This window comes from Gallus gallus, chromosome 12, assembly GCF_016699485.2.
Source record: "Gallus gallus isolate bGalGal1 chromosome 12, bGalGal1.mat.broiler.GRCg7b, whole genome shotgun sequence".
Taxonomy (NCBI): domain Eukaryota; kingdom Metazoa; phylum Chordata; class Aves; order Galliformes; family Phasianidae; genus Gallus; species Gallus gallus.
The window spans coordinates 2,617,713-2,644,643 of NC_052543.1; the positions used below are offsets into that span (position 1 = coordinate 2,617,713).

Here is a 26,931-nt window from a genome sequence, read left to right on the forward strand (position 1 = left end):
GAGCCCTGCTCCCAGAACACTGCCTGTTTGTCTGACAATATTTTGTTACCATAGTGAAGCAGGCTCCCCGAGTGTCACGGCAGCAGTCTCAGTCTCAAGCTGCCCCAGCCCTGAGGCAGCATCTCCCCAGGAACATGCCCATCGTCCCAGGGGCTGTGTGCTTTGCAGCCTAAACGCAGCCAACAACCCTGAGACGGGTCTCCTCTGCCTTACCACAGAGGAAAGAAACTTTGAATAGGGTGAGAAAGATCTGCATCCTTCTTCCACAGCCCTACGGAGCCTCAAGGGAGCTCCGCAGCAACCTCCCTGCCTTCTCGTGGTAACCCCGCAGACAACTGCAAGTGAGCCCCGAGGAACGACGTTTCTCACCTGGACTGCTTCTCCATTGGAAGCAATTAAATCTGTGGGGATGGAGACTCTGAAGAAGCGGCCCACCACGGCGGAGCTGTCTGGTATCCCCACCACGGCCGGCACAGTCTCTCGGAGGTCCGAGAGCACGGAGTGCATGGAGGCCTCCAGCTGGTTTTCCCAGTCCCGCACCACTTCTGCCGGCTCGCTGGGCCAGTGGCAGCGAGCTGAGGCTGCGAGCAGCAGCACTGGGAGCAAAGTCCTCCCCAGGAACGGGGGCTGCGGGACACATCCAACAGTCATTCTGCCCGGCGGCTCTCGGACGGCGCTCCAGCCGGAGGGGGGACGTGGGGCGTGCAGGCACGGCAGTGCGGGCAGTGGGTCTGCCACTCCTCACAGCAGCCTCATCCTAAGGGTCCTGGCAACCTGGGTGAAGAAAGGAAACTGATCAGCAAATGAATCGCAACCCCCAGCCAGCCAGCCAGCCAGCACGCACAGACCTCCTTGTGATGGTCACAGGGCAGCCTGCCTTCCACCCTGTTTGTTTTAATTCGCTTTTGGATTAAACCCTAAGAGTTAACGCTACTGGCGAGAGCTTCCCAGCTCTTTTCCTGATGCACAGCATCTCTAGAGCAATCAGACCTGCCTGCTTTCCACGCACACGGCCATGCTGCTGCTGGAGCACCCGCTGGCCCCAGGCAGTGGGCAGACACAGCTGGGGGCAGAGCACAGTGCAGAGGGGTCTTTGGAGGCAAGCAGCACTCAGGCAGGGGCAGCAGCACATTTAAATGCTGATTACTCAGCGTGAAGGCCCCTAGAAACCTTTGATACTCAATGCACGACAGATGCTTCCGCTCCTCCACCCCATAGAGCGACTCCTTAAACCAGGCTCACTTCCAGTTCCAGCCTTTGGGATTAGCCAGTGTTCATACCTGACTTTGGGGCCAGCAACACGCACTCTAGGATCAGACCTGAGCAAGCTACACATGTGAGGCCACAGAGAGCACTTGGGACTGGGCTACCTTGGATCCAGGTGCTCAGGCACCTTTAACCAACCCTTTATTTCCCATGCTGGGGGCAGCAGCTCGGAATTCCGAGAGCAAACCCTGCCTCACGACCACAAAGAGCCACAGCCCCCAGCACAGCTCCCACACTGCGGGTGTACGCCTGGCTGCCCTCACACACGTGCTGCTGCCCTGACTGCAGAGCGTGTGAGCAGGGCTGGGAGCTGCCCTGTGCAAAGCCATCACAGGGCGGGTTCTGCATCCGCCCAGCTAACCAACAAAGCTGGAGCGCGCTGCGGGCGCTCTGAGGCTGACGCAGAGCTTGTGCTATTCTGGACACCGAGTCCTCGGGCTGAGGATGCTTCAGAGTTCCCCACCCCTGAAGCTGTTTGCCTGTCAAGCTGAAACCAAATCCATTCCCAAACCCGTAAGCACCCCGCACAGCCCGCCACCCATTGCTGCAGCATGGCGTGCCCCAAGGCCACGCGGCTGCACAGCCAGGCCTACTGCAGAAGGGAGAAGGCAGAGGGGCTGTGCAAAGGCTGGCACGTCCTCACCCTGCAACAGGCCTTCCCCACCTGCGGGCAGAGGACTGACACCTCCGTGCCCCCACCCAGGGGCAGTGGGGTTGAGAGTCGAACGCAGTAACCTCTGGTGCAGCATTTGTCAGGCAGATATGTGATCTGAGCGCTGCCAGCCTCAGAAGGCCCTCAAGTGAAAGGCAGGAGAAACAGCAAGGGTGGAAAACGCTGCTGGAAAGCACTGGGAATCAGCTGGGAGGGGGTCGGTGCAAGACACTGGGCCAGAGGAGAGCCCAGGACAGGAGCACATTGGGCCAAGTAACAGAGAAACCAAATCCAGGCTCTTCCCAAGGGCAATGCTGTGGTCTGCACCCAGAGTGAAACACCTGAGCTGCCTCTCCAGAGGCTGTCACCACCAGGTATGAAGCAGCTGGGTAGGTAAAGGCAAGTCCTACTTCCCAAAGGCCCCGGCTCCTACCAGCTCCCTGCCTTGTCAGGGGATGAGACTCTGAAACGCATCAAATGACACAGGAATGCACGTGACTTTTGGACGTGGTGAATTTGGTGAGCCTGGAGTCACAACAAGAAGAGAACTTCCAACATGCTCTGCACATCTTGTTCCGAACAAGCTCTGGAGACAGAACAAGGCTCTGCAGAAGGTCCTGGTGAGGCCACCCACTGCCACAGTAGGAAACCAAGACACTGTCACTGCACACAGCTATAAGAAGGCAGAAAGAGGCCCGCAGCCTCCATAGAGCCTGCACCCATAGCACCTTGTCCACGAGCTGCTTCTCCTGTGGCCCCATCACTTGAAGGCCTGCATGGAGGGAGTGGAGAGCAGCAAAGCTGCAAGCGTGGGCAGGATCGGAGGCTGCAGCCAGGGGAGGAGGGCGGCAGCTGAGGAACGTGGCTGTTGTGGAGCTGAGGTGGTAATCAGCACAGAAACATGACTGCTGCTCACAGCTGGGCCTCCACACCTGCGTGGGATGGACGTGCAGCCAGCAGGACGGACGTGCAGCCAGCAGCAGCCACGCAGAGCTGCAGCCACACCTGCAGAGAAGGGCACCGTGTCCCCACAGCAGCGATGCCCCCCGCCTGCCGTGGCTGCAGGAACCACGCACTGCCACGGTGAGGCTCTGTGTTGTTCTGCCAACTCTGCGATCCGCCCCGGGGCGATCCTGCTGGACGGATAGGAGTGCCTGGGCAGAACGGAGCCAGACCCTGATATCTGTGGCAAGCAGGAGAGGAGGATGAAGTCATCACCCGCTGCAGAAAGAACCTCTGGAGCAGGCAACAGGCACTGCACGCACCCCTCAGCCAAGCAACTCAAGCACCGGCTGTGCAGATCCAGTGTGACACTTGCATGTCACACCAATTCCAAATTTCCCTTAGGAAAACCACAGAACAGTCTCTGCAGCCAGAAGCAGAGCACAATGGAGGGACAGGAAGAATTCCGTAGCCATCATCAAAAGAAAAGCCAGGAGAAGTAAGAACAGCATTACACCACCAAGAAATCTCTTTAATACAGCTCCTCACCATACAACAACAGAAGCTGAAGTGGTGCCAGGCTCTCACGCTGTGCTAGGACCAAAGGCAGGGCAGCTCCCCAGAGCCAGAGCAAGGCTCCCAGCTACGGCCTCTTCATGACAGATCCACACCTGTGCACAGCACAGAGCTTGAGTCTACAAGGGCAGATGCAGAGAACAAATACTGGAGGGTGGAAAAAGCATGGGCACCTGCACGATGCCTCCAGGGAAGCTCAAGAGCTACAGCCAAACTATTTCACATGCTGTGATGGGCAGAACGCACTCACTTGTTTGAGACTGCCCAGTCATAGGTAGAAGATGATGGCGTTCAGGATCACCTTCCATGAGCTGAGACCAGCATGGAGCTGGAGAGGATCAGAAGGGCCAACAGCCTGCTGTCCAGCCACGTGCTGGGACAGGTTGTGCAGAGAGGATGTGGCTGCCCCATCTCTGGATGCACTTGATGCCAGCCTGGGTGGGATCCCGGGCAGCCTGAGCTGATGGTTGGCATCCCTTCCTGCTTCAGCAAGTTGGAACTAGATATGTTTAAGGCCCCCCCCGCCAACCCAAGCCATTCTATGATTCCACCGTTTCATGCAAGCTCAGAACAGAGCCAAAAATCAAACAGAATTCTGCAGTGCTGCTCTCTGCTCTGCAGGCATCACCGTGCTGCAGGGCTCATCCACTTGCTTTCAGGCTACCGGGGCAGGCCGGGCCACTCCAGCTCCTCCACACAGCAGTGCTCCCTCCTCCAGCAGGAGCTGCGCTGCCCTGTTTGGCACAACCACCACAAAGGTTCAGGTTAGTCCTGAATTTCAGGATGTTTTGCTCCGTCTGATCTTATGAAAGCACCGAGTTTCTCTTTATCCTCCTGCTTCTGCGAGAGCTCTTTTGGGTCTCCACTTTGAACCTCCAAAACGTTGGATTAAACATCAAAGCTGGGATCAACATCTGCTTTGGCCTCGGTGCTCAGCGCACGTGCCAATGTTGATGCCTGATTGCTGATGCCAAATCCTCATCTCGGAGCACGCAGTCGGGCCTGCTGGGTGATGCTGATATGATGCTGACTTGTCAAGGCAATGCTGGAGCTGACTCCTCCATGCAACCACAAGGCCTGCTGATGTGCTAAGGATATGCACTGCTTTGTATGCAGGAACGCAGAACAGAGCGGCCAGAAGACGGGGCCGAAAGCAAGACCTAGACAACACAGCTCCTGCCAGCCATGGCACCTTGCTGTGTGCCCACCGCAGGACCAGGAGGAGCACGGCCCCAGCAGAAGTGCAGCTGCCCTAGGAATCACTTCTGCGTGGTCAACTACATCACGGCTCCAGCAAGAACCTGCTAAGTGAGCCCCTGCCCAGCTGCACCTAATCCAATTGCTCAAGTACAGTCACATCAGTGGGCTGCGGTAATTAATCACTACCAGCATGTTAATGCCTCTGAACCTTGCACGCTGAAAGCCCGGGTAGCTGCCTTCCTATGCCCTGCTCCAGATAAGAAGGAATTAAGGAGAGCAAGGAGGAATCCCACTTACCTGAGCTGCTTATTTACCAATGTCCCCATAAAGGCAGCACTGAACAGCCTCTCCCTAAGGAAGCCAACTCAGGGCAGAACTCAGCGGGCTGGTGCAACTTCCCAAGGCACATCTATTGTGCGTGCACAGCTCTCATGCGTGTTCCCACAGGAGAATCTCCAGGCAAGTCCCATCAGTGGCTGCGTGTCGAGGCAGCGAGCAGCAGGAATGATGCAATGTGGTGGGCCGGCTGGGCGCGGGCAGGGGCACAGTGCTGCACGTGCCCTGGTGCCGACTGCTGCTCCACGCACGGCTGTGGGGGGCTGGGCAGGAGGGGGCTTCTCCTACCCTCCACCCTGCCAGCCACCTGCGTGCACAGCAGTGACCCAGGCGCTCACCAGCTCCAGCCTCTGCACGCCCGGGTGAGTTACGGTTGGGACGTGCAGGAGGACAGTTGCTCAGGGACATTTGTCACGCAGCTGGCACGAGCACACGGGCAGAGCTGGGGACGGACGTTCTCCCTCCACGAAGCCAGGCCCCACCAAGGACACCCTGAGCAGACACGTGCGGGGAGGACGTGCACAGGACAGGACGCCTGTCTGAAAGACAAGCTCACCCCTGCAGTTGTGGTTTAATGCTGAAGTGCCAGCTGTCCTGCCCGCCTGTAACCATAGACCAAATGCGAAGTAGCAGGTTCTGCTCATCTCCAGCACAGCTGTTGTCAGCAACAGGAAACCCTGACACCGAGCAACAATCTAGGGGAAAAAAAAACAACAAAACTCAGCTGTGCTGAGGTATGTGCTGGGCAGGGAGACGAGCAGCACTTCTGCCGATGGGAACTGCAAACTGTCACTAGCTGCCTCAGGTCACGCGTGCCAACAGCCGCTCCATGGAGCTTGCAGGGGAAGTGGTCACAGCAATCGACACCTCAAAGCGGTTTTCATTCTGCTACAGTAAGCACCGAGATATTTAACCTACTCATAGCTCAGGGGAAGCTTTCCTGCTACTCATCATTACCTTCTCTTTGCAAGCTAGAGCTTTGTACCACCAAGAAGGAAGCAGGCGCTTGCACGCCGACCTGACTCTGCTAGAAGACCAGGTGGATGCCTCCCAGCTGTTAGATCCTGCTTTGCAGATCCCTCAGAACCCGTGCTCAGTGTGTGCCACTGTGATCCCCCGGAGCTCAGGAGAATCCACGGCAGCCATCGCAGCGCCAGACCCCCACAAGTGACCACAGCACTGCTTTTGGCTGGGTGGGACTTCTCTCTTTGATGAGAGCTTCAGCAACCACAATCAATCCCTTCCTCCCACTTTGCTATTCCCAAACAGACAACCCAGATCATATCTTCAAGTGCTCTCAGTTAAAAGGAAACTCAGATATTATCGGCCCAAATATTTAGGATGCCTCAGAGACCATTTTTTCCCTGTAATTAGGAACACTGCAGCCAGAACTGCCACTGTCCTGGCAGCACGCAGGCAAATTAGGATAAATCCACGGAGGTGACTCCGAATAACAGCTGAAGGCTGCTTCGCTGTGCTGTCCTCACGTCAGGCACCGCCCACAGCCTCCAAAAGAAGGACCAGAAGGGATTATCTGGATACAGGATGGACCCTGCATGAGAAACAACTGCACTGCCCTGGGGAGAAGCGGGCAGAGCGCAGCAGGTACAGAGGCACCATGGGCTGGGAGCAGGGGCTGCTGATGGATGCACCAAGAACAAGGCAGGCACCAAGCTCAGCCCTGTGCAGAACGAGGCTGTGGATGTGGTGAATGTGAAACCCCAAGAAGGAGGGAGGGACGGGTCAGTTTTATGGACAGAAGTTACCAAGGCACCGCTTCTGGCTCGAGAAGCACTTTGTGATGGATCCCAGGGCAGCACTCGGGGCGGGTATGACTTGCATTCCTCCTCGGGTGTCTTCTCCTGGCTGTAATTGGAAAGGGCACATAGGCTAAATATACAGCTGCAGCAGGGAGGAGCAAAGGTCTGCTCGTTCTTAAGGGCATTCAGTTTAACCTGGCTTTGACTTCACTTGATTTGCCACCACACAGCCAGCCCCTCAGGAACACAGCTCCTGATTTTGCCTGAAACACAGCTAGAGAGCATAAACATCCTCACGCTTACACCCGACCTTTAACAGAACCTAAGCTAAAGCTAGTACCGAAAGTCACAGGAAATTAAACAATTAAACAAGTTAGCCTCTGACTTCTTTGGCTTTAAGAGCTCTTTACTACCGAAGCTATAGAAATGCATATTTTGAAGACAAACACGACAGGCATGTATGCATACATGCATATGAATGCTTTATCAGATTCCAAGACTCGAGAAGAAACAGAACTCAGGGCACCAAGATAAAATAGGTATTTTTCCTCCCCATTTCTCTTTTGTGAAGACAGCATTCCATAGCTCCGAGCAAATTCAGCAAGATAATGCAGAGATGAAGGCAGCAGCCTTACCAAAGGGTGTTCCAGCAGGAGCCATCCTGTCTCCGTGGCTGTCACTCACCATCCACCAGTTGCCTGAGTCCAATTCACACCAGCCAGTGACCTTGGAAGTCACTGCAATGAGGAACGCAGATGTCCATCTATGCACTGCCCACCACCGTCCTGCCACTGACGGGCTGCAGTCCTTCCCCCATCTCACGCTCTACGTGGGACAAAACCCTTCCCCAGCCCCCAGCACCCCTTGCAATCTCAGCTGAAACCCATAGAAATCCTATTCCTCCCTACTGCCGCCCCGCTGTGCTGTGCAGATGTTCGCTTGGGATGCAGCTACGAGCACTGAAACAAACGAGACCAACCAGATTTGCAACTCTTGCCTGACTTCTTAACTGAATTAAAGGCTGAACAAACCCCCTCACGAGGCTTCAGAGCCCACATGGAAGAGAAGCAATGAATATCCTCACCAGGGAGGAGGCTTCCACTGGACGCTTTGTCCTGGTAAGTACGAAGGATCCCACACAGAGAGGAGATGGACCCCAAGGGATACATTCTCACGCCCAGTAAGGCAGGAAATCTCTCTGCAGCTTCTCCCAGCTCAGCCTCCCGACCACACGGCCTGCTGGAAGCCACACAGGAGCAGAGGTCAGCACGCTGCGTATCCCAGCACAGGAGAGGAGCAAACCACCCCAGGCCTGCAGGCACCAAACCACACCGACAAGGGAAAAACCTTAATGAGGTTTTTGCATTCGTCTGAACGTTTTGCTGGATGGTTTCGTGGACAGGCAGCCGCATTCCAACGGTTTATCATCACCTTCTGAGTATTCCGTGGAATTCCTCAGACAGTGAAGTACTTCAAGAGGGTCTCTGGAGGTGTTCTTTAAGCAACCGTTTCCATCAGCTGAGCTCGGGGCACCAGGCAGGACCGGAGGGATGGGGTCAAGGCCTTCCCGCTGTGCCAGCAGCCCAGCTGCTGCTACCAATGGGACTTGAGGCATAAGAGCTGACAGGAGGCAGACAAGGGAGCGAGGCGAGCCGGTTTCCAGCACTCCAGTTACATAGGCAGCATCACTGATGTCCTTAGTGGCTGCGTAGCTAAGGGCTAGCACATTGTTTGGAAGCATCCCTCTGTTCCATCAGCTCCTGCACCCCACCCTGCAGCCCCAAGCCAAAGCATGAAGATGCAGCTCGATGGAGCTGCTCTGCCCTTATTGCTCAGTGAGTGGAACTGCCACAGCTCTTCCTCTGAACACATTTACCACTGAGCAATCTGTGCAGAGCAGCCAGGGCCCCGGCCACGGCCTTGCAACTTTCAGTGTTTCTCAGGAAAACCATTGTAAATGCTTTTTTGGCAGCACGCTCCAGCTCTGACCATCCAGCATAAAATGGGAAAGCAGCGAAATGAAGCAGAGCTCAGACCAAGAAAGCTTCTGAGAGAGGAATTAAAGAACCTAGAGGTCCTCAGGACTCACCAAACTCCATCAGACCGATGAGCTCTTTGCACGGCGTACATTTTTTATAGGTATTCTCTTGCTAGAGAGCAGAGGGCAAAGGCTTGCACTGCCTGGCTAGAACTCCCTGCTCCTCACCACAAGCCCCAGCCATGGCAGCAGTGTGTGAGCAGTGGTAAAGCAGGGACCTGGCTCAGGGGGTGTCCAGCTGCCTCCCTGCTGCTATGGCACAAGCCAATTCAAAACCAACTCGTCTGGTTCTGTGCAGGGCTTTCAGGGCTGCAGCCCTGCTGCCAGGTCACCCCGGGCCTGGGGGAAGCGGTGGGGGGGCTGAAGCACACAGACAGCTCCAGCCTTCCTCCACACCCTGCTCTGGCATCGTGGAGCTGAGTGCCAAACCCAATAATTCTGAGGCCACGAACTCCACTGTAAGGAGTGGAGCCGGGATTTGGGCATCTGTTCTTAGCTGCAAGTCCAGCACTAACACCTCCTGCTGCTGCCAGTGCCCAAAGCTCGGGAGCAAGGAGCTCTCTCTGCACACCCAGGCGGAGTAAAGGTGGAGTGAAACTATGGAAGGAAACATTGGAGTAAGAGGATGGGACAGACCCTGCGCTGACGTCTCTCCCAGGGCAAAGCAAAGAAGCAAAGCACAGGTAATACACCTGCTCAGACTGCAGGAATCCCAGGAATGGGGGCAAAGTCATTAAAGCACCGGTGTTTGCCCCGGGAAAACAGAGCTGAATGCCACTCTGAGGCAACTAGGAAAATGACACCAGTGCTCAGCCGGGTTCTGTACCAGCTCGTGCCTGTCCCCACCAAGCACCATCTCCCCTGGCTCCCCCCCAAAGCCCCCACGCCCTGCTCTCAGCTCCTGCAGCAGGGCTGCCTCTCCCAGGCACAGGCACGCAGCAGTGCCCCCGAGGAGGGCAGCCCCATGTCACAGCCTCAAGCACTCAGAGCCCCTCACACCCCACACCTCTCCTTCCAAATACCACCCCTCAAGTCAACCTGGGTGTGATTTCTGCTCAGCACCCATCTACTGTTCCTTATGAAAAGGATGCTCAGACCCCAACAATTGGCTGGAGAGGGCATCCCACTGCCAGCAGACCCTCCTCACCGCTTGCACACTCCTTACAGCTAACAACTGCACAGAGCTCAACAACTTTCCAAAAACCTCAGTGGCTCACTGCTAACACGCAACCTAGGCAAAGATAAAGGGTGTGGAGAACAGAAGGGCTGCATGAAGAGGGATGCTCAAGAGCCACAGGAAAACACAGGCTCAGAGTTGCAGCGAGGCTGTTAAGCTCTGAAGGTGTGTGCAGCTTGCCTTGGTTTTATAATGCTGCAGCAGATGCAGGGAAACAATTAAACTGCTTATCACAGTATGGCCCATTCAGCCTCCAGAGCAGAGAGCAATTCCAGTCCCCAGGTGGCAAATGCAGCAATTAGGTACCCAATTACCTGCACTAAAGCTTCTATTTGCTTACGTTATCTTACTTCAGTGGTTATATGGCACTTCCTAGGCTGGCTGTCGCTAAGGGGCTGCAGGTTCGGGGAGGAGCTGCAGGGTCCCGAGAGACCGGGCAGCCCTGCAGGACTGTGCTGTGCCACGGCTGCAGTTCTGTCTTAGTGCTCATACAGCAGGACCAAGGTGCAGAGCCTGGCCACAGCTTCGTGCCTTCACCTGGAGGGGGTAGACTTCATTACCAAAACAACAAAAAAAAGGCTACAGGGCAGCCAGGATTAGCATCCAGCTTCCCAACAGCCCACCTGCTAAGAGGAGTTCAGGCCTGGTGCCTGAGCTTTAGTAACAAGCTCTAAGGAAAAACGTGCAGCTCGAGTTTTAGACACGGAGAAGAGAAAACCTGGCTTAGCAGCTGCAGTCCCCAGGCACTCCCTGCTTAACAGGCACCTGTACAGCAGAGCAGGGAACTACAACAGCACGCAGCCAGAGAGAGGCGTGCTGTAAAGACCAAGAGAGGTGCAGTTTGGGGACTTCAACACAAAGGCCTCTACAACCTCACTGCAACAAAGTGCACATAAAACCACATTAATGAAGCACACACACACACATACAGTGATTGTCAGAGATAGCAGCGGGGCAGCAGAAGCCAGGCTGCCCCTCGTTGCCTCGTGACAACCACAGGATGAGCTGCTATGACTGCAGGCTGAGCCCCACACCACCCACTCCTAATGCTCTCAGCAAGGCAGGATGCTGCTGCGGGTAGTACAAGCTGCAAATAATGAATTCAAAGTGAGAATACCTGAGCTTGGGCTGCCCATGAGCTGCTCACAGCAAGCACAGCGTGCTGCTCGTTCTGCACCTTCTCTGGACTTCTCTCCACAGGACAGAGCAGCTCCTCACCCAGCCATGGCCGTACACAAGGCAGCAGTGAGGGGATAGGGGTGTCCCCCCCCGCCAGGTGTCCCCGCCCTGCCCTGGCCCAGCCAACCAGGCCCTTTGTGGATAGCATCTCTGAGCAGCAGGTGAGGTCTGCAAAGCCATTCTGGTGCCTGCCAGGTGATAAGATCAGGGCATTTCTGCCTGGAGCACAGCCCTCAGACACTGACAACAGCAGGCGGCTCCGTGCACCGCAGTTAAGCTTCGTTGCTCTCTTAAATACTCACAACTTTGGGCACTTCTGCCTTTGGCTCCTGAAAATGGCTGAACTGTTTTTGCTGAAAACTCCAGAACGAGCACAAGGCAGACCCACAGCATGGGAAACTCCAGTGCCAGCCATTGGGCTCAGACCCACAGCATGCAGTGCCAGCCATTAGGCTCAGGAGTGAACCAGCACTCCAGCACCAGACACAACCTCTCCAATAAGGGTTTGGTCACGGATACCTACTGTACTTTAAAGGAGGACTTAGAACTATTCCAGTTCCAACAAGGAACTGTGATGTGGAGTTAAGAAAATGAGTCTTAATGCTGGAAAAAGTTATGTTTCCAAACTCTTTGCTCCGCACCCCAGCACAGAGCAACCCCTTATCCTCACTGTCCTTCTTACTTGGGAAAAGCCTTCCTTCCTTACACTGCTCTGTCACAAAAACAAGCGGTGATGCAAAGAGAAGCTGATGAGAGGACTTGGGGCAGATGTGCCTTCCCTTGTTAAACACATCAGCTGTGTAAATCAGCACCATCCCTGCAAACCCCACGGAACTGCTGGCTTTTGGGGACAGCCAAATCCCTGGGAGCGGAGCTGGCTGACCTGAAGCCTTGCAGCCAGCAGCTGCTCAGGCAGGCCGAGCCCAGCAGAACACCATGGGGACCCATCACGCCGGGGGAGGTCTGATCACAGCCCCACCAGCACGGGTTTTATTCTGGGTTTTCCAGGAATCGCCGTGCAGAAGCGAAGCGGCCCCGCAGCACTCGGATAACACATCCCAACGTCGGCCAAAATGAAAGCTTAGAGCCTGGGAAAAAAAAACATCCCAAATGTCATTTGGGGCAGCAGCTTTGCACTGCTTGTAACATGCGCTGCCATCGCACAGAGGAATGCCGCCCAGAGATCACCAGATAAAGGCTTCTCCCCACTCAGCCCGTTCTTTCATGTCGACCAGGTGCTCTACCACTACGAGACGTCTCCGCACCGAGTGCCAGGCGCTCAGAAAGCAGCAGCAGTGAGTGCAAGGAGTGAGCTCGGGAAGCACTCACGTGGCACCGCAGATCCTGCTCAGCCCTCTGCCATGCACTTCTGCACCCTGCGGCTGCGCGGTCCCGCGCTGCTCAGCACAGGTGACCTCAGAGAACCACCGTCTCCAAGCCTGGGTTTGTCCACGGAAATAACTCCAGACTCCTCAGAGGGATGAAGTCATGGTTTAAAATGCAACAGTGCAGCAAATTCAATTAACTCGCTGAGGCCGCCCGCTTCTTCAGCAACGTGGCAGTACGATCCCTCACTGCCCAAGCCCGAGGTGCGGCACGTTAGTTATTAGGAACGCTGCTGAGACCCGGCAGTGTGCTCCAAAGGCTCTGCCCCCATTCCCGGAGCAGGGGTCCCACTCCCAGGGCAGCGCAGAGCACACTGCTCCCCAGCAGAGCCCAAGAGCTGCCCCGCTATAAGCCCCCAGCGGAGGCTGAAGGGACTCAGAGGGGTTCGCACAAAGCCAGCCAGAGGCAAACAGAGGCTCTGCTGAGGAATGAGCCCCTCTGTCAGTCTGTCGTGATTGATATGTACATCTGCCAGTCCCCACCTGCTGTTCGCATTCCTGGCATTTCTTTCTGCAGCGTTTTCTCCCTGAGAAAGGACCAGCTGCTTATCAACTGCTGCAGAGATTTAAAAGAAGAGAAACGGGCCCCGGCTTCAACAAAACGAAGATATTTCAAGCCCTGAGCATACCAGAGTTTTCCTCTATCAGGTGGGGAAACCTGCCCAAGGGCTGTACCGAAGGACCCCCGCACCGTGCGAGAGCTGCACGGAGCTCGGCGCTCCCCTTCCATCACTCCTACATCCCACCGCCGCTCAGTGCCCAGCAGCTACCCAAAGCAGGGGCTCCAGGGGCCTCTCTAACCCTCCAGCCACTCACCCAGAAGTCGTTTTCTGCCCCGGTGAGCCACAGCCTGGGAGAAAGAGGCGAGGAGCGTGAGGAAGGCCAGCCTGCGAGCAGGGCGCAGGCTGCCCAGCAGCGAGGGCTGACGAGCAGGGACAGGCGGTGGGGATGGGGGGGCAGCCAGGGCGCGAATCCCCAGCGCGCCCCGAGCCAAGAAACTGCCTTCCAAGTATTCGTGGGATGGATTCCTGCACCTCCCAGTTCTGGTTCTCAGCCCTGGGTATGAGCTGGAAGTTTTTCTTTCCTTCTCATCTTAGCTTTAATGTGGCAAAGAGGCTGAGAAGAAGAAATGGTAAAGGGATCCAAAGCAGGGAGGGTGAACGTGAGCCTACCTGCCTGCAGAAAGCAGCTCTGAGCAGCAGGACAGACCGAGTATCGTAGGGCTCTCCTGAGAGCTCGGTGTCTTTAAGATCCCGACCCCTGTCAAACTGGATCAGAATTAGCTATCAGGATCAGAATTATTAGAGCAGAGCAGCCTGGCTGCTGCGGGGAGCCGAGCTGGAGCTGTGTGCAGGGTGTGCTGCGGCACCCTACCTGCTTTGCACTGAAAGCGGCACACACAACTGCAAGTCTGCAAGGCTTTGCTTATTTCTGTCTTTGGGGAAGGAGGGAGAAAGCAGCAGGAAATAAATGCAGTTTTCCCCGTGCCTGGAAGGGGGAAAAAAAATGCCAAACAGCTTTTGTTTTGGACTGTTAGTTATTGCCACCTACACACGCCTTAAGCCAGGCTTAAGTAAACCAGAGTGAACGCAATACAAAAGCTGATAGGTATCCCTGACTCGACCCTGGGAGCCCCATCTCAGCAGTCAGGACACCTCCAAAGCACTGCAGGGCTGCTCCTCTGCAGGGCAGCTCCCGAGTGCTCCGTCCCACAGCTCCCTGCAGCTGGCTCTGTGCGGGCCAGGTGGGAGCAGCCCTTGGTTTGCGATGGGCGCAGCTGTCCTCCGGCTTTATGGCTCCTGCAGGAAATTTAAACAGGAACTTTCTATAAATTAACTGTCCATAAAACGAGCTTGTTTTCTCAGTGCACCCGAAGGTCAGAAGAGGTCTGCTCAGCCTCACGTTCCCAGGGCACCAAACGAGCTCTGCGCTGCAGCTCTCCCTCCCAAAGCACTGGAGCACGAGTTTGGCACGGCACTAAGGTGGTGGAAACGCAGCGAGGAGCCATTCTTCATCCACAGCAAACCAGTAATTGGTTTTTGCCCTAAAATCCCCAGTGCAATCCAGATGTCTAAGTAGCCTTTGTCCCAGAAAGTGAAATACACGCTGGCCTCAGACAGACAGCCCTGGCTCCGTTTGCCACAGCCCTCCAAAGGCTGTTTGCTCTGCAGGAGTGACCAACACCGATTTCAGCTCCTTCAGGTCTGGAGCTGCTGCTGATAAGGTGGTTATGGCAACTGTCCCCTCACCTTCCTGCCTCTTCCTGTTGAGAAAAACACACCTGACATGGTCCCACTTCTGGAGGAAGCCAGGAAACAAGCGTGAGGAAAGCCAGGCTGAAGTCAGCACAGCAAACTTGGGATACCAAACTGCCAATAGGTTGTAGCACAGGATGCCCGGGGAGGGCTGGGGCAGCACACAGGGGAAAAGCCTGAGAGAATTAAGGAAATCTCTGGAAAAGCTGAAAATAGAAGGTGGGAAACTTGCTCTACCCAGCCGTACAGCCCTTCCGGGGATATTTTAAGCCATGAGTACTTCTTCTATAACCAAGTATTGTTTCAAACCGTATTTTACTGGGCACCCCCCAGTGCAGTGCCCCAGGTTTCACACCCACACCCTGCCAGCCCATTCTGCTCCCGGTTTCTTTGGGAACAATGCTGTGTTACACCACGGGCTCATTGCCGTGGTTTTCCCAGGAGCTCATCTGCACATACACATGTGTCAGAATTCCAGGGCTCTACCAACATACTTGGCTTCAGCTCTGCGGATCAACACTGCTTTGTTCACAAAACAACAAGTGGTCTTATTTCCTAACCTAGTTTTTTTCTCTTGTACAGGCCAAGGAGTGAAAGAAAATACACCAGCAACTCTGTGCAAAGTAACCCTCTCTAGATTTGAGGCACTGCTCCCAGGGATGGAGCCCCAGAGCACACAACTGGCTGTAGTTGCTCCAGCCGGAGCACAGGTCCTGCCCTGCCATGTGCCAAACCCCATCTGACATCTGTTCTCCCCCAAAGAGTTGGCCCAGCCATGCACAGAGGGAAAATGCATTACCCTGCAGCGCAGCGTGCCAGGGATACGGGCTCTCGTGCACCAGGGATGCTGACAAAACACAGCTTAACCTTCAGAGCACGAATGTTCTCAGATGCGTTACAGTACACAAATATTAATATTCGCAAATAAATGCAGGCCTGCTGAATCCAAAGCACACAGAGCAGATGGGTCTGTGGCCAAGCACGGGTTTTCTTTGGAGACCAGACCAGGCACTCGGAGCCCACTTGTTTCACCTGTCTGACACTTGAATCTGACTTTCAAAAACAGGAATCAGCCACGCCAAAAGGCCAACCGTCCCTGCAAGAACTCCTGCTCTGCTCTGGCTGTTACCAAGAAGGGGGGAAAACACCTCCAGGTTACTGCATTCACCTCCAGGAGCCTGCCAGGGGGATACAGAAGGCATACCACATAGTTAATGTGTCAGATACATCTCACCAACTCTTGGGAGCTGTGCTTGGAGACCAAAGGTGCACCAGCTCGTTTCAGCAGGAACATCAGCGCCAGGTGACCCTCTGTCTCCTCTCCCATCAGTACAGCTTTGGCCATAAATGCTCCAGGGCAGCTGTGAGCAGGAGCTTTGTCAGAGCACCGCGGGGAACCTGCAGGAGCCAGGAGAGCCAACCACACAGCTGCTGCTGGAATGCAAACGCAGCGTGGAAAATGGCAATTTGCTGCACTGGGATGAAGATCCGCACGTAAACTGCTTGTGCTTAATGGGACACAGGTAGAAGAATGAAGGCTGACGTGGGGTGATTTGCCTGAAGGACATAAGGCACCCAGCGTGCCATCAGCGTGAGCCAAGCAACTGTAGGGGACCTGCAGGGTCACCAGCACCGGGCAGCAACAAGATAAAGTGGGGCTGGGATTGCACCAGTCACAACAGAAGCACTGGGTTTGGCATGGATAGAGCAGAGCTGGAACCAGCAAGCAAGGAAGTAACAAGTCTGTTATTTGGGAGTCTGGGAAGAGTAAGGGGAGCGGTGGAAGGCCGAGTGCTGCACTCACCCTGCCATCAGTGGGGGAGGATTTGCTGTGGGAAGGCAGGCAGGGAGGGACGAGCACCCCGACACCGAGTGCTGTGGGAGGGCAGGGTGACACGGCAGCTCCAAAGCGCAGCTTCTAAGATCATGGATTAATAATTACCAGCTTTGTAGCTGTAAGCATGCACAACGATACAACTGTAAATTACCATCAGTGGTATTTATTAGCAAAGGAGCTAAATAATCAATATCTTGGCTAGTTCTTTGTACAGTTGCCTCAGGTTAGCAATGCAGTCTGCAGAGGCTGGACCAAACCTGAAGCCACACAGCAGATCCCAGCCTGGAGGTCCGGGCTGATGGCTTCCAGGGGCTGGGGGGCAGGAGGAGGGCCAGCCTGTGTGGATAGGGGCCCCTTGGGGCCGCTCACCCTACATGCTCATCCAGCCTCCAACACGAGGAGGCTGCGACCCATCCCTGTGAACCGTACACGTCACCACAGCGTGAGCACACCACGCTTTAAATAGCCCTTAGCAATAAGCTGGGATAAAGAGCTTAAAAGTTTGCAACGCAACATGCGAAGCACCCCGCAACTCTGCCAGCCCCAGGTGAGCACCAGAGGGCACAGCACACAGCATGGGCTCCCTGCTCCCAGCCTCTGCTCCCCAGACCTTCACATCCTGCACGTCACTGACGAGTTTTAAGCCCAGCCATCCCCCACTCCTCCGCGGGACGGCACAGGACCACGGGCACAGGGCCCAGCAGCAGGCCGCAGCCTTCACAGACCCCCCAGCAGCAGCGGGTGGGCGCAGGCAGGCCGCAGGCAGGCCGCAGGCAGGCCGCAGCGGCCTCCACACCTCACAGGAGCAATGGCTTTTTCCTGCGATATCCAGAGTTTTCAACCCGATAGCAACAGCAGGAGGAGATATTAAAAAACACCCCGGCCTGAGCGGCTCCGGAGTATAAACTAAACATGCCGAGCCCTGTTTGTGACAGAGTAAAAATAGGCTCTGCCTCACCCCTCGCTCCCAGCACCTCCGCTCTGCGCTCCCAAGCTCCACGGGTTAACTACCGAAATACCTGTGCTGCGAATGCCAGCAGATGCGTGGAAGGAATGTTTCACTTTGAGCTTTGCACCGTTCCTGCAGGAATTTGGAGAGCTGGAGCGTGGACAGCCAACACCCAGGAAGCCCACGGCACGCACGGGGCCAACGGCCGTGCCGATTCCCTTTAATAGAAGCTACCGCCCTTCTAAAAAAAAACCCTGTTGGAATTACATCTTGTGCTCTTTCTTGGCTGGATACTTTTTAAATGACACCGATTCCAAAGAGCATTAGCTACCAAATCCAGCGCTGCAGCCGCCAGCAGCTCCCGGGAAGGCAGTGAGCGCAACGGGTCAGTGCTGCAGAGGGCTGGGAGGCGCTGGGCAGGTCTGCTCCCCACCAAGCTCTGTTCAATTAGTGCACTTCCAGCCTAAATGGATCATCCAGCGCCCACACATGTGGGCCTCGGTGTGGGACAGAAGGCAGCCGCAGTGCAAGGGGCTGTCAGGAAGCAGGAGCCCCCAGCCCAGCCGGGTGTCCCTACACCAGGGGATCCTGCGGCTGTGACAGCCTCCTCCTGACAGGCAGACATCAGCAACAGCTTTCAAGCACCACAGCCAACACGTGGCCACGTCCTGCTCCACCAGCACGATGCAAATCCTGCTCCCCAGACGTGGGCTCACATCACAGCAGCACTAATTACAAAGTCATCTGGGGCTTTGGAGCCTCACGAGCTCGTCCGGCACAGCCACAGTCATTTTAAGTGACGGGGGCCAGAGAAACAGATTTGCTCGCTAAACACACATTTAGTGCAGCTGGTCCTATGGCAGTGCTCAGTGCCTATTTCAGATTACTGAACGTGGTCACACCGCACTCACGGGCAGCATTTACTGAGATCAGCTCCACAGGTCCTTGAAGTTCCACCTGGTTGATGAAAGCAGATCTTGCAGAAAGGCCGCTGTGTGGTCAAAGGCACACCCACAGTCCCCCCCCAGCTGTTTCTTCCAACTAGGAAGCACTCTAGCAAACAATGGATAAAAGCACACCTTTTCCAGGCTTCCTTTCCCTGGCTCCCTCCTCCTCTCGCTATATACAGGCTTCCATAATTCAGTCACAATTCCATAATTCAAAATGCTTTGGAAAACAAGGAGAACGATCTGGCACTCTCCAGCTCTCACCCCACCTGCCTACATACTGCCTGTGCAGCCACCCCAGGCAGACGCTCCAAGGTAAAAACCACAGCTCCTTATTTACATTAATAGTAGGTTAGCTATTACGTAAATACTGCTGGTCCTAAAGGACACTTCTCTTCTGTCCCCTGCTCCTCATCTGGCATTACTTCCCATTCTTTTTGCTTGTTCTAACAGGGCATGGCTCGCAGGAAAAAAATACTTCTCATTTGGTGGGCAGGGGTCAACCAGCCCGCTCCCCAAACAAGCACCAAACAGCTGTGATGTGTGAATACCCCCACCCTTGTGTGCAGGCCAGGATTTCAGCTAACACCTCCAAAGGAACAACACCCCTGTGCATGCACTAAGCAGCGCCCTCGCCTCTGAGGCAACATGGTGCAATGCATCACGCTTCCTTCCTACCCCAATGCACTTTTCCTCCTATTCAATGGCCCGTGGAGATTTTGGGAGCTCACGCAAGCAGGGCCTGAGAGAAGCTCAACGTTGCAGGCAGCTCCATCAGCAGCATGGATCCTCACCCACTGCCAGCAACTCAGTACCTGGTAGGAAAGGATTTGCTGGACCAACTCTTCCTGCCAGGCAGACGTGCCTGAAAACCCACACAAGGCAGCTTCACAGTCCTTCTAAGCTGGTGCCCCCTTCAGAGGAAGCTCTTCCACTCCTCTTTGTGCTGGCACAGGAGTTAAAGCCACATGCAGAGCGGGACCAGGGCACCGACACCTGGCAGAGGAGCCCAGCAAGAGGCTGGTTTCCACCTGGCACAGGTTCCTGCTGGATGCGGGCTCTGTAAGGGCACTTCTGCTCCCTGGCAGCAGCACGAGAAGGCAGGACTCTTCTGCCCGCAGCACCAACTCAGAGCATGCCAATTTTGGGCTCTGTAAAATCCTCTGCCACAAACTGTTCTGCCCGCAGCTGCCAAGGAAAACCCAAACAACTGCAACAGATAAGGGAAAAATAAATTAAAACTGGTTTCAGCTGGACATCTCCCACTTGTTTCCCACTATTGTCCCAGCCAGCCCCTACTGCTCCAGCAGCAGCAGCTCCCACAGACAGCTGCATCCTGGCAGCAGTGAAGCAGTCCCCACTGCACGTGTCTCCGGATGGGTCTATCCCACACCCACAGCCTGCTCCAGCACTGCAGCGAGCGACCCAACACAGGTTGCTTTTCAGCCACTTTAAAAGATATCTAAAAATACATCCAGTGCTTTTCTTGTATGACTTTTCGATGCAAGGGACTGCTCTGAAGCCTGCCAACAGCAAATGGAAGGCGGGCCTCTTTCCTGCAGGAGAAGCCCATGCACCATAGCTGTTCTAGACAGCAGCTGCCCGTGTTCCTACTCCTAAAAGGTCTGCCACCGGTCACTCCTAGAGGTGAGTTCACACATCCACTCCTCCCAGCAAGGCCTAGGGAAAGAAGAGAAGAATTCAGCCCTGCTGACACAGGTCATTCCTCCCCACTGAGGAGAGATGGTAAACAGGACAGCTGTTTGCCTTCACGAGTGCTTTGAAATGAGCTCAGCTGGCTGTGATCACAAAGGCCAGGCAGGAAGACACCAGCCACTTCAGTTACTCTTGCTGGTCCTCATGACCATCACTTTAGAGCACATTTACACCATCAAGCTTCCCAAAGCAACGACTTTTGTAGCAGCCACCAAACTTCTTCCTGCACTCTCAGACAGCTTTCGTGCTGTTAGTGTGAAACCAGGACCAACATGCTTAGCAACTTCTGTCCCTACAAACTTCCATCCACGTTTGCCTGTGCTTTCAGTTGGATCACGCACTGAGATGGCAGCAGGTGCCTACTCCTGGGTCAGCTCAGGCTGCAGAGCTGAGCTATCTGCTTCTGCTCATACCAAGAGTGACTTTTACTCTGGTCTCCTTGCTGCATGCCCAAGCAGCACCGTGCTCCAGGTAACCCTCTCCAGTTGGCACAGACCAAGACTGTCGGTAAAAACCTACTGTGTCAAGAGTCAGGCATGCAGGATAAAGTTGCCATCATCCTAAGCTTCTACTTAAGAAGAATCCCACCCCAAAACACTGGCTTGAGGACTCAGCTACACCAGAGTGACTTCCCATATACAAGCAGACAACAGGACTTCAACACACCTGGAGTGACCAAACCACGTTGCACCAATCCAAGAGACATGGACAAGGAAGAGCCTAACCTCAATTTCATCTCAGCTCCTGGAAAAATCCAATTCAAAGTCTCACTGCCTGCTCTGTTCTCTGTTTTTCTTTGCCAAGCAGAGGAGAAGCCACATCAAGGAACCTCCTGAAGCGCTGCATCAAGTCAGTGGTTTTCAAGCAGCACATCAACAGGCTACAAGGAACCCACAAAAGGAGCAAGAAGGCTTACCGGGAGTCAGCAGGTACAAAGCTGTGCACCTCCCGGGGAAGCTTTAGGAGCCTGCAATTCAGGAGAGGGCTGCAGGATGCTAAACTGGAGCACAGCAGGGTGAAGGTGACAGCAACAGGACATAGCAGCGAGGTCTGCAGGAAGCAGCTCCTTCCTGTGACAGCAGCGCAGCACCATGGCCCTGCTCCCAGATGCCCACAGACCAGGCACATCCACCTGCCAGGGCCAGCCTGCAGCTCCAAAGCCACCAAGGCAGAGGAGAGTTAGGATTCCAGTTTCCAGCAGTAAGGGGTGTGCAGGACCCTGGTAGTGGCAGTGGCATGCTGGTTTGAGGACCAGGTGGTGCCTGAGCCATACCACAGGACTGCAGTACTGCTTCTCAACAGCAGCAGCTCACCCACCTCACCACCCAGGCCGTTAGCAACCCTTCTCATGCCTAAACTGGCTGTGACAATCAGGAGTCCTTCACTCGGCCACATGGAGCAGATAGGACCGGATACAACTTCTATCCTGGCTTATCACCAGCACCGCACACAGCAACACTGCCACTTTCTCCAGCAATTTAAGCCCAAAGATATAAGTTAACGTCTTTGCCAGTAACAACCGAATCCCTTCTTTGTGTTAGCTTTGATTACCAAGCTTTGTTACGGCTATGAAGTGCCCTTCCTATCCCTTCCTTACAAACAGCTTATTAACGAGGTTCGTGGTGTTCTGCCCGCAGTACGATACGACAGAGGCTTTAGCATCCTCTGTACTTTCTTGAAGGGGATGATATCCACCAACACACCCTGCATTCAGAACCTACTCAGCTCACATACACCACAGGGCAGAGCCCTTAAGTGAATCCAGAGTGAGAGCTCACCAAGTCAGTGACACAAGCTGAGTCTGTTAAGCTCAGCTGTTGCCAGCATTACCAAAATTACACTTTTCAACATGTCATAAAGCATGCACGACAGTGCAGCGTGCAGGAGAAAGGAAAGAACGAAGATTTTGGGAGCTGATAGGAGAGAGGGAACTGAATTTTAAGATCCTGAGACCTTTAATACAGAGTTCAGAACAACCACCTTTCATTCCCTAATGTGCCTCCTGGCATTATGATAGAAACTCCAACGGTAACAGCTTCTCTGGGGTGGGAAACCACCAGGCATGGTCCTGCATGAGAGAACCAACTCCTCCAGCACAGAGAACACAGCAACAGGTGCCAGGAAAGCCTATGGGATGCAAATATCAAACTGTTGCAACCCAGATTATTTGTATCTTTGCAGCCTCAGTGTCAAAAGCATCAGTTCAGATTTCCAGCAGCCTCACGCTGTGTTTGCAGGTGACTGCAAGGTCATCCGGTGCTAAGAAGCCCTGATCTGGGGAAAAGCTGAGTGCTCACCTTCAGAGGAAGCAGATCCAGATGGAAGGTGTTAGAGGAGAAAAAGAGAGCTCCAAAGCACTCAGTATCAGCATCCAGCAGTACAGTTCTTCTGCCTTCTGGCTCACAATGCCTCCTGCTATCACACTCGGAATCTGCTCCCTGCGTGAGGCCTTCCTGTAAGACTCCCCAGAGTACAGCATGGAGATAACAAACACCTCAGCTGGAGGGCAACAGTACAGCATAAGTTTATGGGCGATGCATAGAAGCCAGAAAGGACTCAGGAGATATTGCCCCTTTGGTTACAGAGATCTCTGTCCCCTCCCCTGTACCTGAAAAGCCCCTAAGAAGCCGTGGACACAAGGAAACCCACTGGGGGCCTTACAGGAGCTCTGCTACAAGGTGCATTTCCCAGAGGGTCTGAAAGAGTCCACCCTGGGCTGACCCTGCATAAGGCAAAGGGAAAAATGGTGGCAAGAAGCAAGCAGTGCCACCCTCACAAGGGACCTGTGCTGCAGCCGGAGCAGCATAAGGCTGTCACAGCACCCCTCATCATTCACTGCTCGAGTGGGAAACCACCAGCCCTGACTGCCACCCAGCCCTTCCACACTCCAGCTCATCCCTAGCCCCGGGGAATGGTATCAAGTGCCCGGTATCTGCTGCTGGAAGCCCCCATCAAACCTACAGGATGCTAACAGCCAGCCTTGAGGAACACTCTTCACAGAGGATTAAGCGTCCTCAAGTCTAAACGTACAACCTAGTTGAAAAAAAAGAAATGAAACGTGCCCGAAAGCAGCAGTGTGAATATATCACCTGTGTTCAGCACCAGAGTGACCCGTGGCCGTGCTGCAATAAGCTGAAACCCCTCCTGCAATCCCTGCACCGAGGGCAGGCAGGAATGCCACCAGTCAGGTCCTCCCGAGGAGCACTGCAGAACCCAACGCTGCACAGAAGCTTTTAAAGCAATTTGTGGTAGAGCTCTGAGCCAGGATCTGAAATCTTTCTGAAGCCACCCCGTTGCCCTCCAGGAGCTGAGCTCTTCTCAGAAAGCACGTGAGAAAATACAGCCCGTATTCTCGGTCAGGGTCACCGCGATGGCAAATGCCACAGCTGAGCATTGCGGTGAGACCACAACATGTGAAAAGAGGAAAAAAAAAAGGAGAACTCGTCAGCAGAGTCCCTCATTCACACATCTGTTCACGGAGCAGATGAGGCCAGGAGCCTGTTTTGCTGAAGAAAACCCCAACGTGAAACCGAGCACTCTCCTCCCCAGTGCTGGGATGGGATCTACCGCTGTCCCCACGCCCTGCCCCTCGCATGCAAGGATCTGCCAGGGGGAACGCATAGGGATCCCATCAGGAATCACCACCCGGCCCTGCAGCCCTACAGCACACCTGCAGTAGCAGCAAGCAGGGCAGTAACCCCACAGGAGGGACCTCAGTGGAGAGCCGTGCTGGCAGAGGGCTCCCTGCCTGCCAGCCCGGTCTGAGTCCCCTCCTGACCAGCAGGGAAATGCTCACACAGAAAAAAAACCCACCATGAAAAGAACAATTGAATGCCAAGCGAGCTGGGTCAGTTCATCAATGCACGGGCTCAGCACCACAGCTGGCACGTGGGAGGAGGCAGGAGGGCACAGCTGAGAGTGGGGAAGAGAAGGGCCCTTTTGAGAGTGCCCTGTGCTAACTCACCGCTGCAGCACCAGCACCCGCTGCCTCCTCCTCCTCCTCCAGGCTGGGCCCCCTCCTCTGGGGCTCTGTGCTTATCCACTCCTTCGTGTGACCATTTGGGTTACTAATTTGCAGAAAGTTAATCCAGGGGAATAAAAAAAAAGGGGGAAAAAGAAAAAAAAAGATCAGCTCAGCATAGACTGGCCGCCACGTGCAGGAAGGAGCTTGCTCACGTCCATAGCAAGAGTGCCACCAGCACAAACCCTTTGTGCTAAAGCTAGGGGCCCACCAGGAGCTCCCCAAGTTGGATATGTCAGAAGCAGCAGGCCCACAACCTGGCCCAGGATGTGGAGGTGCAGTGGGGATGCCAGGGCACCTCCCAGAGGGAGCCTGGCCTCCGGGAACCCACGGTGCCACGCCGTGTGACCTTGAGCAGGACACAGCACTGGGGAAAATGGCATGCAGTCCTGGGGTGTGAGATCTCACCTGAGCCCTGCTGACACCTCAGGCAAAGGCTGCCCTCCAGACAGGAGCTTCGGCTTCTATTCACCGCCCGTCCCAGGATGCAGGCAGCCCAGCACAGCCGGCACACTCAGGAAAAGCAAAGCAACACCAAGCAGTCCCGAGAGCCTTTCCCACTTCAATGAACTTCAATCCAGACCAGAATCGAGTCAGTGAATAAATGCAGGAAAATACACAGGTAGGAAAACGCGGCGGAGCAGGAAATATGCACACCTGCGTGACCGTTGGTTAATGAACTAACCTCCCTTCCTGCAGCACCTCCAGGCTTTGCCCAAACTTACTCAATCTCACAGAACAAGCCCCAAAAGCACAGGTTCTTCAGACAGATTAAACAAGTCACAGTCCTCAGCAAACGGGACTTAAAGTACAGAGCCCTCCAGACTGCACAAACATCCCAAGAACAAACATTTTCAGCATACCAAGACCTCAGATATGCCGGGTCAACCCAATGGTGTTTACTTGTGTTTTGCCCAAACTGCTGGCAAAGCACTCAGAGCTGGGGGAGCAGCAGCAGCCACCCCACCAGTTCAACAAGAGACCACGAGGGATTGGGCAGTCGATGAGCACCACAAGGAATCCCAGAGACGTTTATTTACACGACTGCTGTTTGCCCGACGAGAACGCAGAGTTTACATTTTCCTCATCCAACTCACTGGAATTCATTCCTCCACGCTATTCCTCAGCTGACGGGACGCGGAGAGGCAGCTCACACCGCTCCTGCTGCTGTGTCACACACCTCTGCTGCACCAGCAGCACGCTGCGGCTCACCCCTGTGCCAGGGGAGCCCGGCAGTGCCACCAGCGTGACCCCACCGCCCTCTCACCTCCTCCAGCAGAGCTGAGGGGACCCCGGGCTCAGGTGCAAAGCACCGCAGCGCCTCTCTCTATGGCACGAACCAGGACGCAGCATTCCCTCCGACGTCCCCCCGCTGCCGGAGCGAAGTTCTGCCGCCAGAAGACGTGCAGGAATTCCTCCAGAGCAGCCGGCCGTGGCAGATAAGCTATGGTCAGGTCTGAGCCAGTTCTGGCCGTGCCTCTCACAGCCGAAGCCGGTGGGGATCTCGGTGTCCCCCACTGCCCACCCTCAGGCCCCGCAGCAGCCAGAGGAGCAGAGCGCGGCCCCGCAGCACTCAGCCTGGTGTGAGCCACGTCTGAAAGCAGAGAAGCACTCGGGGTTAACAAATCCCTACAGACCCGCGGGTGCAGGGCAGTGCAAAGAGCACACTGACCCGTACCCCGGGCACCGCTAAGTCAGCACACACCATAACCAACCCCATCCCATTCAGGAACTCACGGCAGCTCCCCAAGCAGCACAAAGCCTGCAGCAAGCAGGCAGCACGGGCTGGGAGCAGCACGGCTCTGCCGACACGGCGGTGGCGTTCCCTGCACCCCGGCTCGCTCCCGAGCCTCTCCCGTTGGCACACTACCCTATATTTAGGATAGCAGCGACAAGCATTGGGAAGAATGAGTAAGTGGCTCGGGATGCCTGGAACGGCGGCAGGGGCTGCAGTTCGAAAATGAGGCTGAATTAGGGACTGCTGGAACGAGGGCTGCGGGGGCAGGAGGGCACCTGCGAAGCCGAAGTTTTTAAGGGCCGATAAACCGCTGACAGAGCGCGGTACGGACCGGGCTCAGAGCGGCGCACCCCGGCGGGGGGCGGCAGCAGCCCGCGGTGCAGCGGCGGGAGGCGGCCCTGCCCGGGGGTGGGAGAAGAGAGGAAAGGTGAAGGCGCGCTGCGCTCACGCTCACTCACACACACACACACACACACTCACACACCGTTCCGCGCCCGCTTAGGCCCCACCGGCGCTGGCGGTGCCGCTTCCCCAGCGCGGAGCCGCAGCCCCGAGGGCCCCGCACGGCCGCCCCGGGGCACAGCGCGGAGCCGCAGCCCCGGCTCAAACGCGCCGAACTCGGCCCGAGCGCGCCCGTGCAGCGGGGCCGGCCCGCCCTCCGCCCGCCGCCTGTTGCTCCCGCGGCCCCACCGCCGCCGCGCCCGGCCCGGACACCGCGGCGGCCCCGCCGCGCGGGCCCGAGGTCGGCCCGGCACCCCCGGAACGCGGCCCGCAGCCGCGGCGGGACCCCGGGGGCCGTCCTGCGGGCACCGCGCGGCCGCGGGAGCGCGGTCCCGGTGCGGCGGGGCCGGTCCGCAGCGAGCCCGTTTCCCGGCGCGGCTCGCGGGGACGGGGAGAAGGAAGGCAGCGGCGGGGCCGCCCCGCCGCCCGCGCCCCGCCGGGCCTTTAGCCCGCCCG

At 55.7% G+C, this 26,931-nt stretch overlaps 1 protein-coding gene across 3 annotated transcripts in view; it reads right to left on the reverse strand.

Moving 5' to 3' along the window:
• DAG1 (dystroglycan 1) overlaps nucleotides 1-26,931 on the reverse strand; it is a gene marked incomplete at its 5' end in the record, with an annotated part of 38,852 nt that overhangs the window by 11,621 nt on the left and 300 nt on the right. Inside the window, 2 exons of one of the 3 annotated variants that reach the window (NM_001398256.1) lie at nucleotides 370-774; nucleotides 17,623-17,735. In NM_001398256.1, coding sequence (NP_001385185.1) covers nucleotides 370-651 — 282 coding nt within the window. 3 annotated transcript variants of the gene reach the window in all.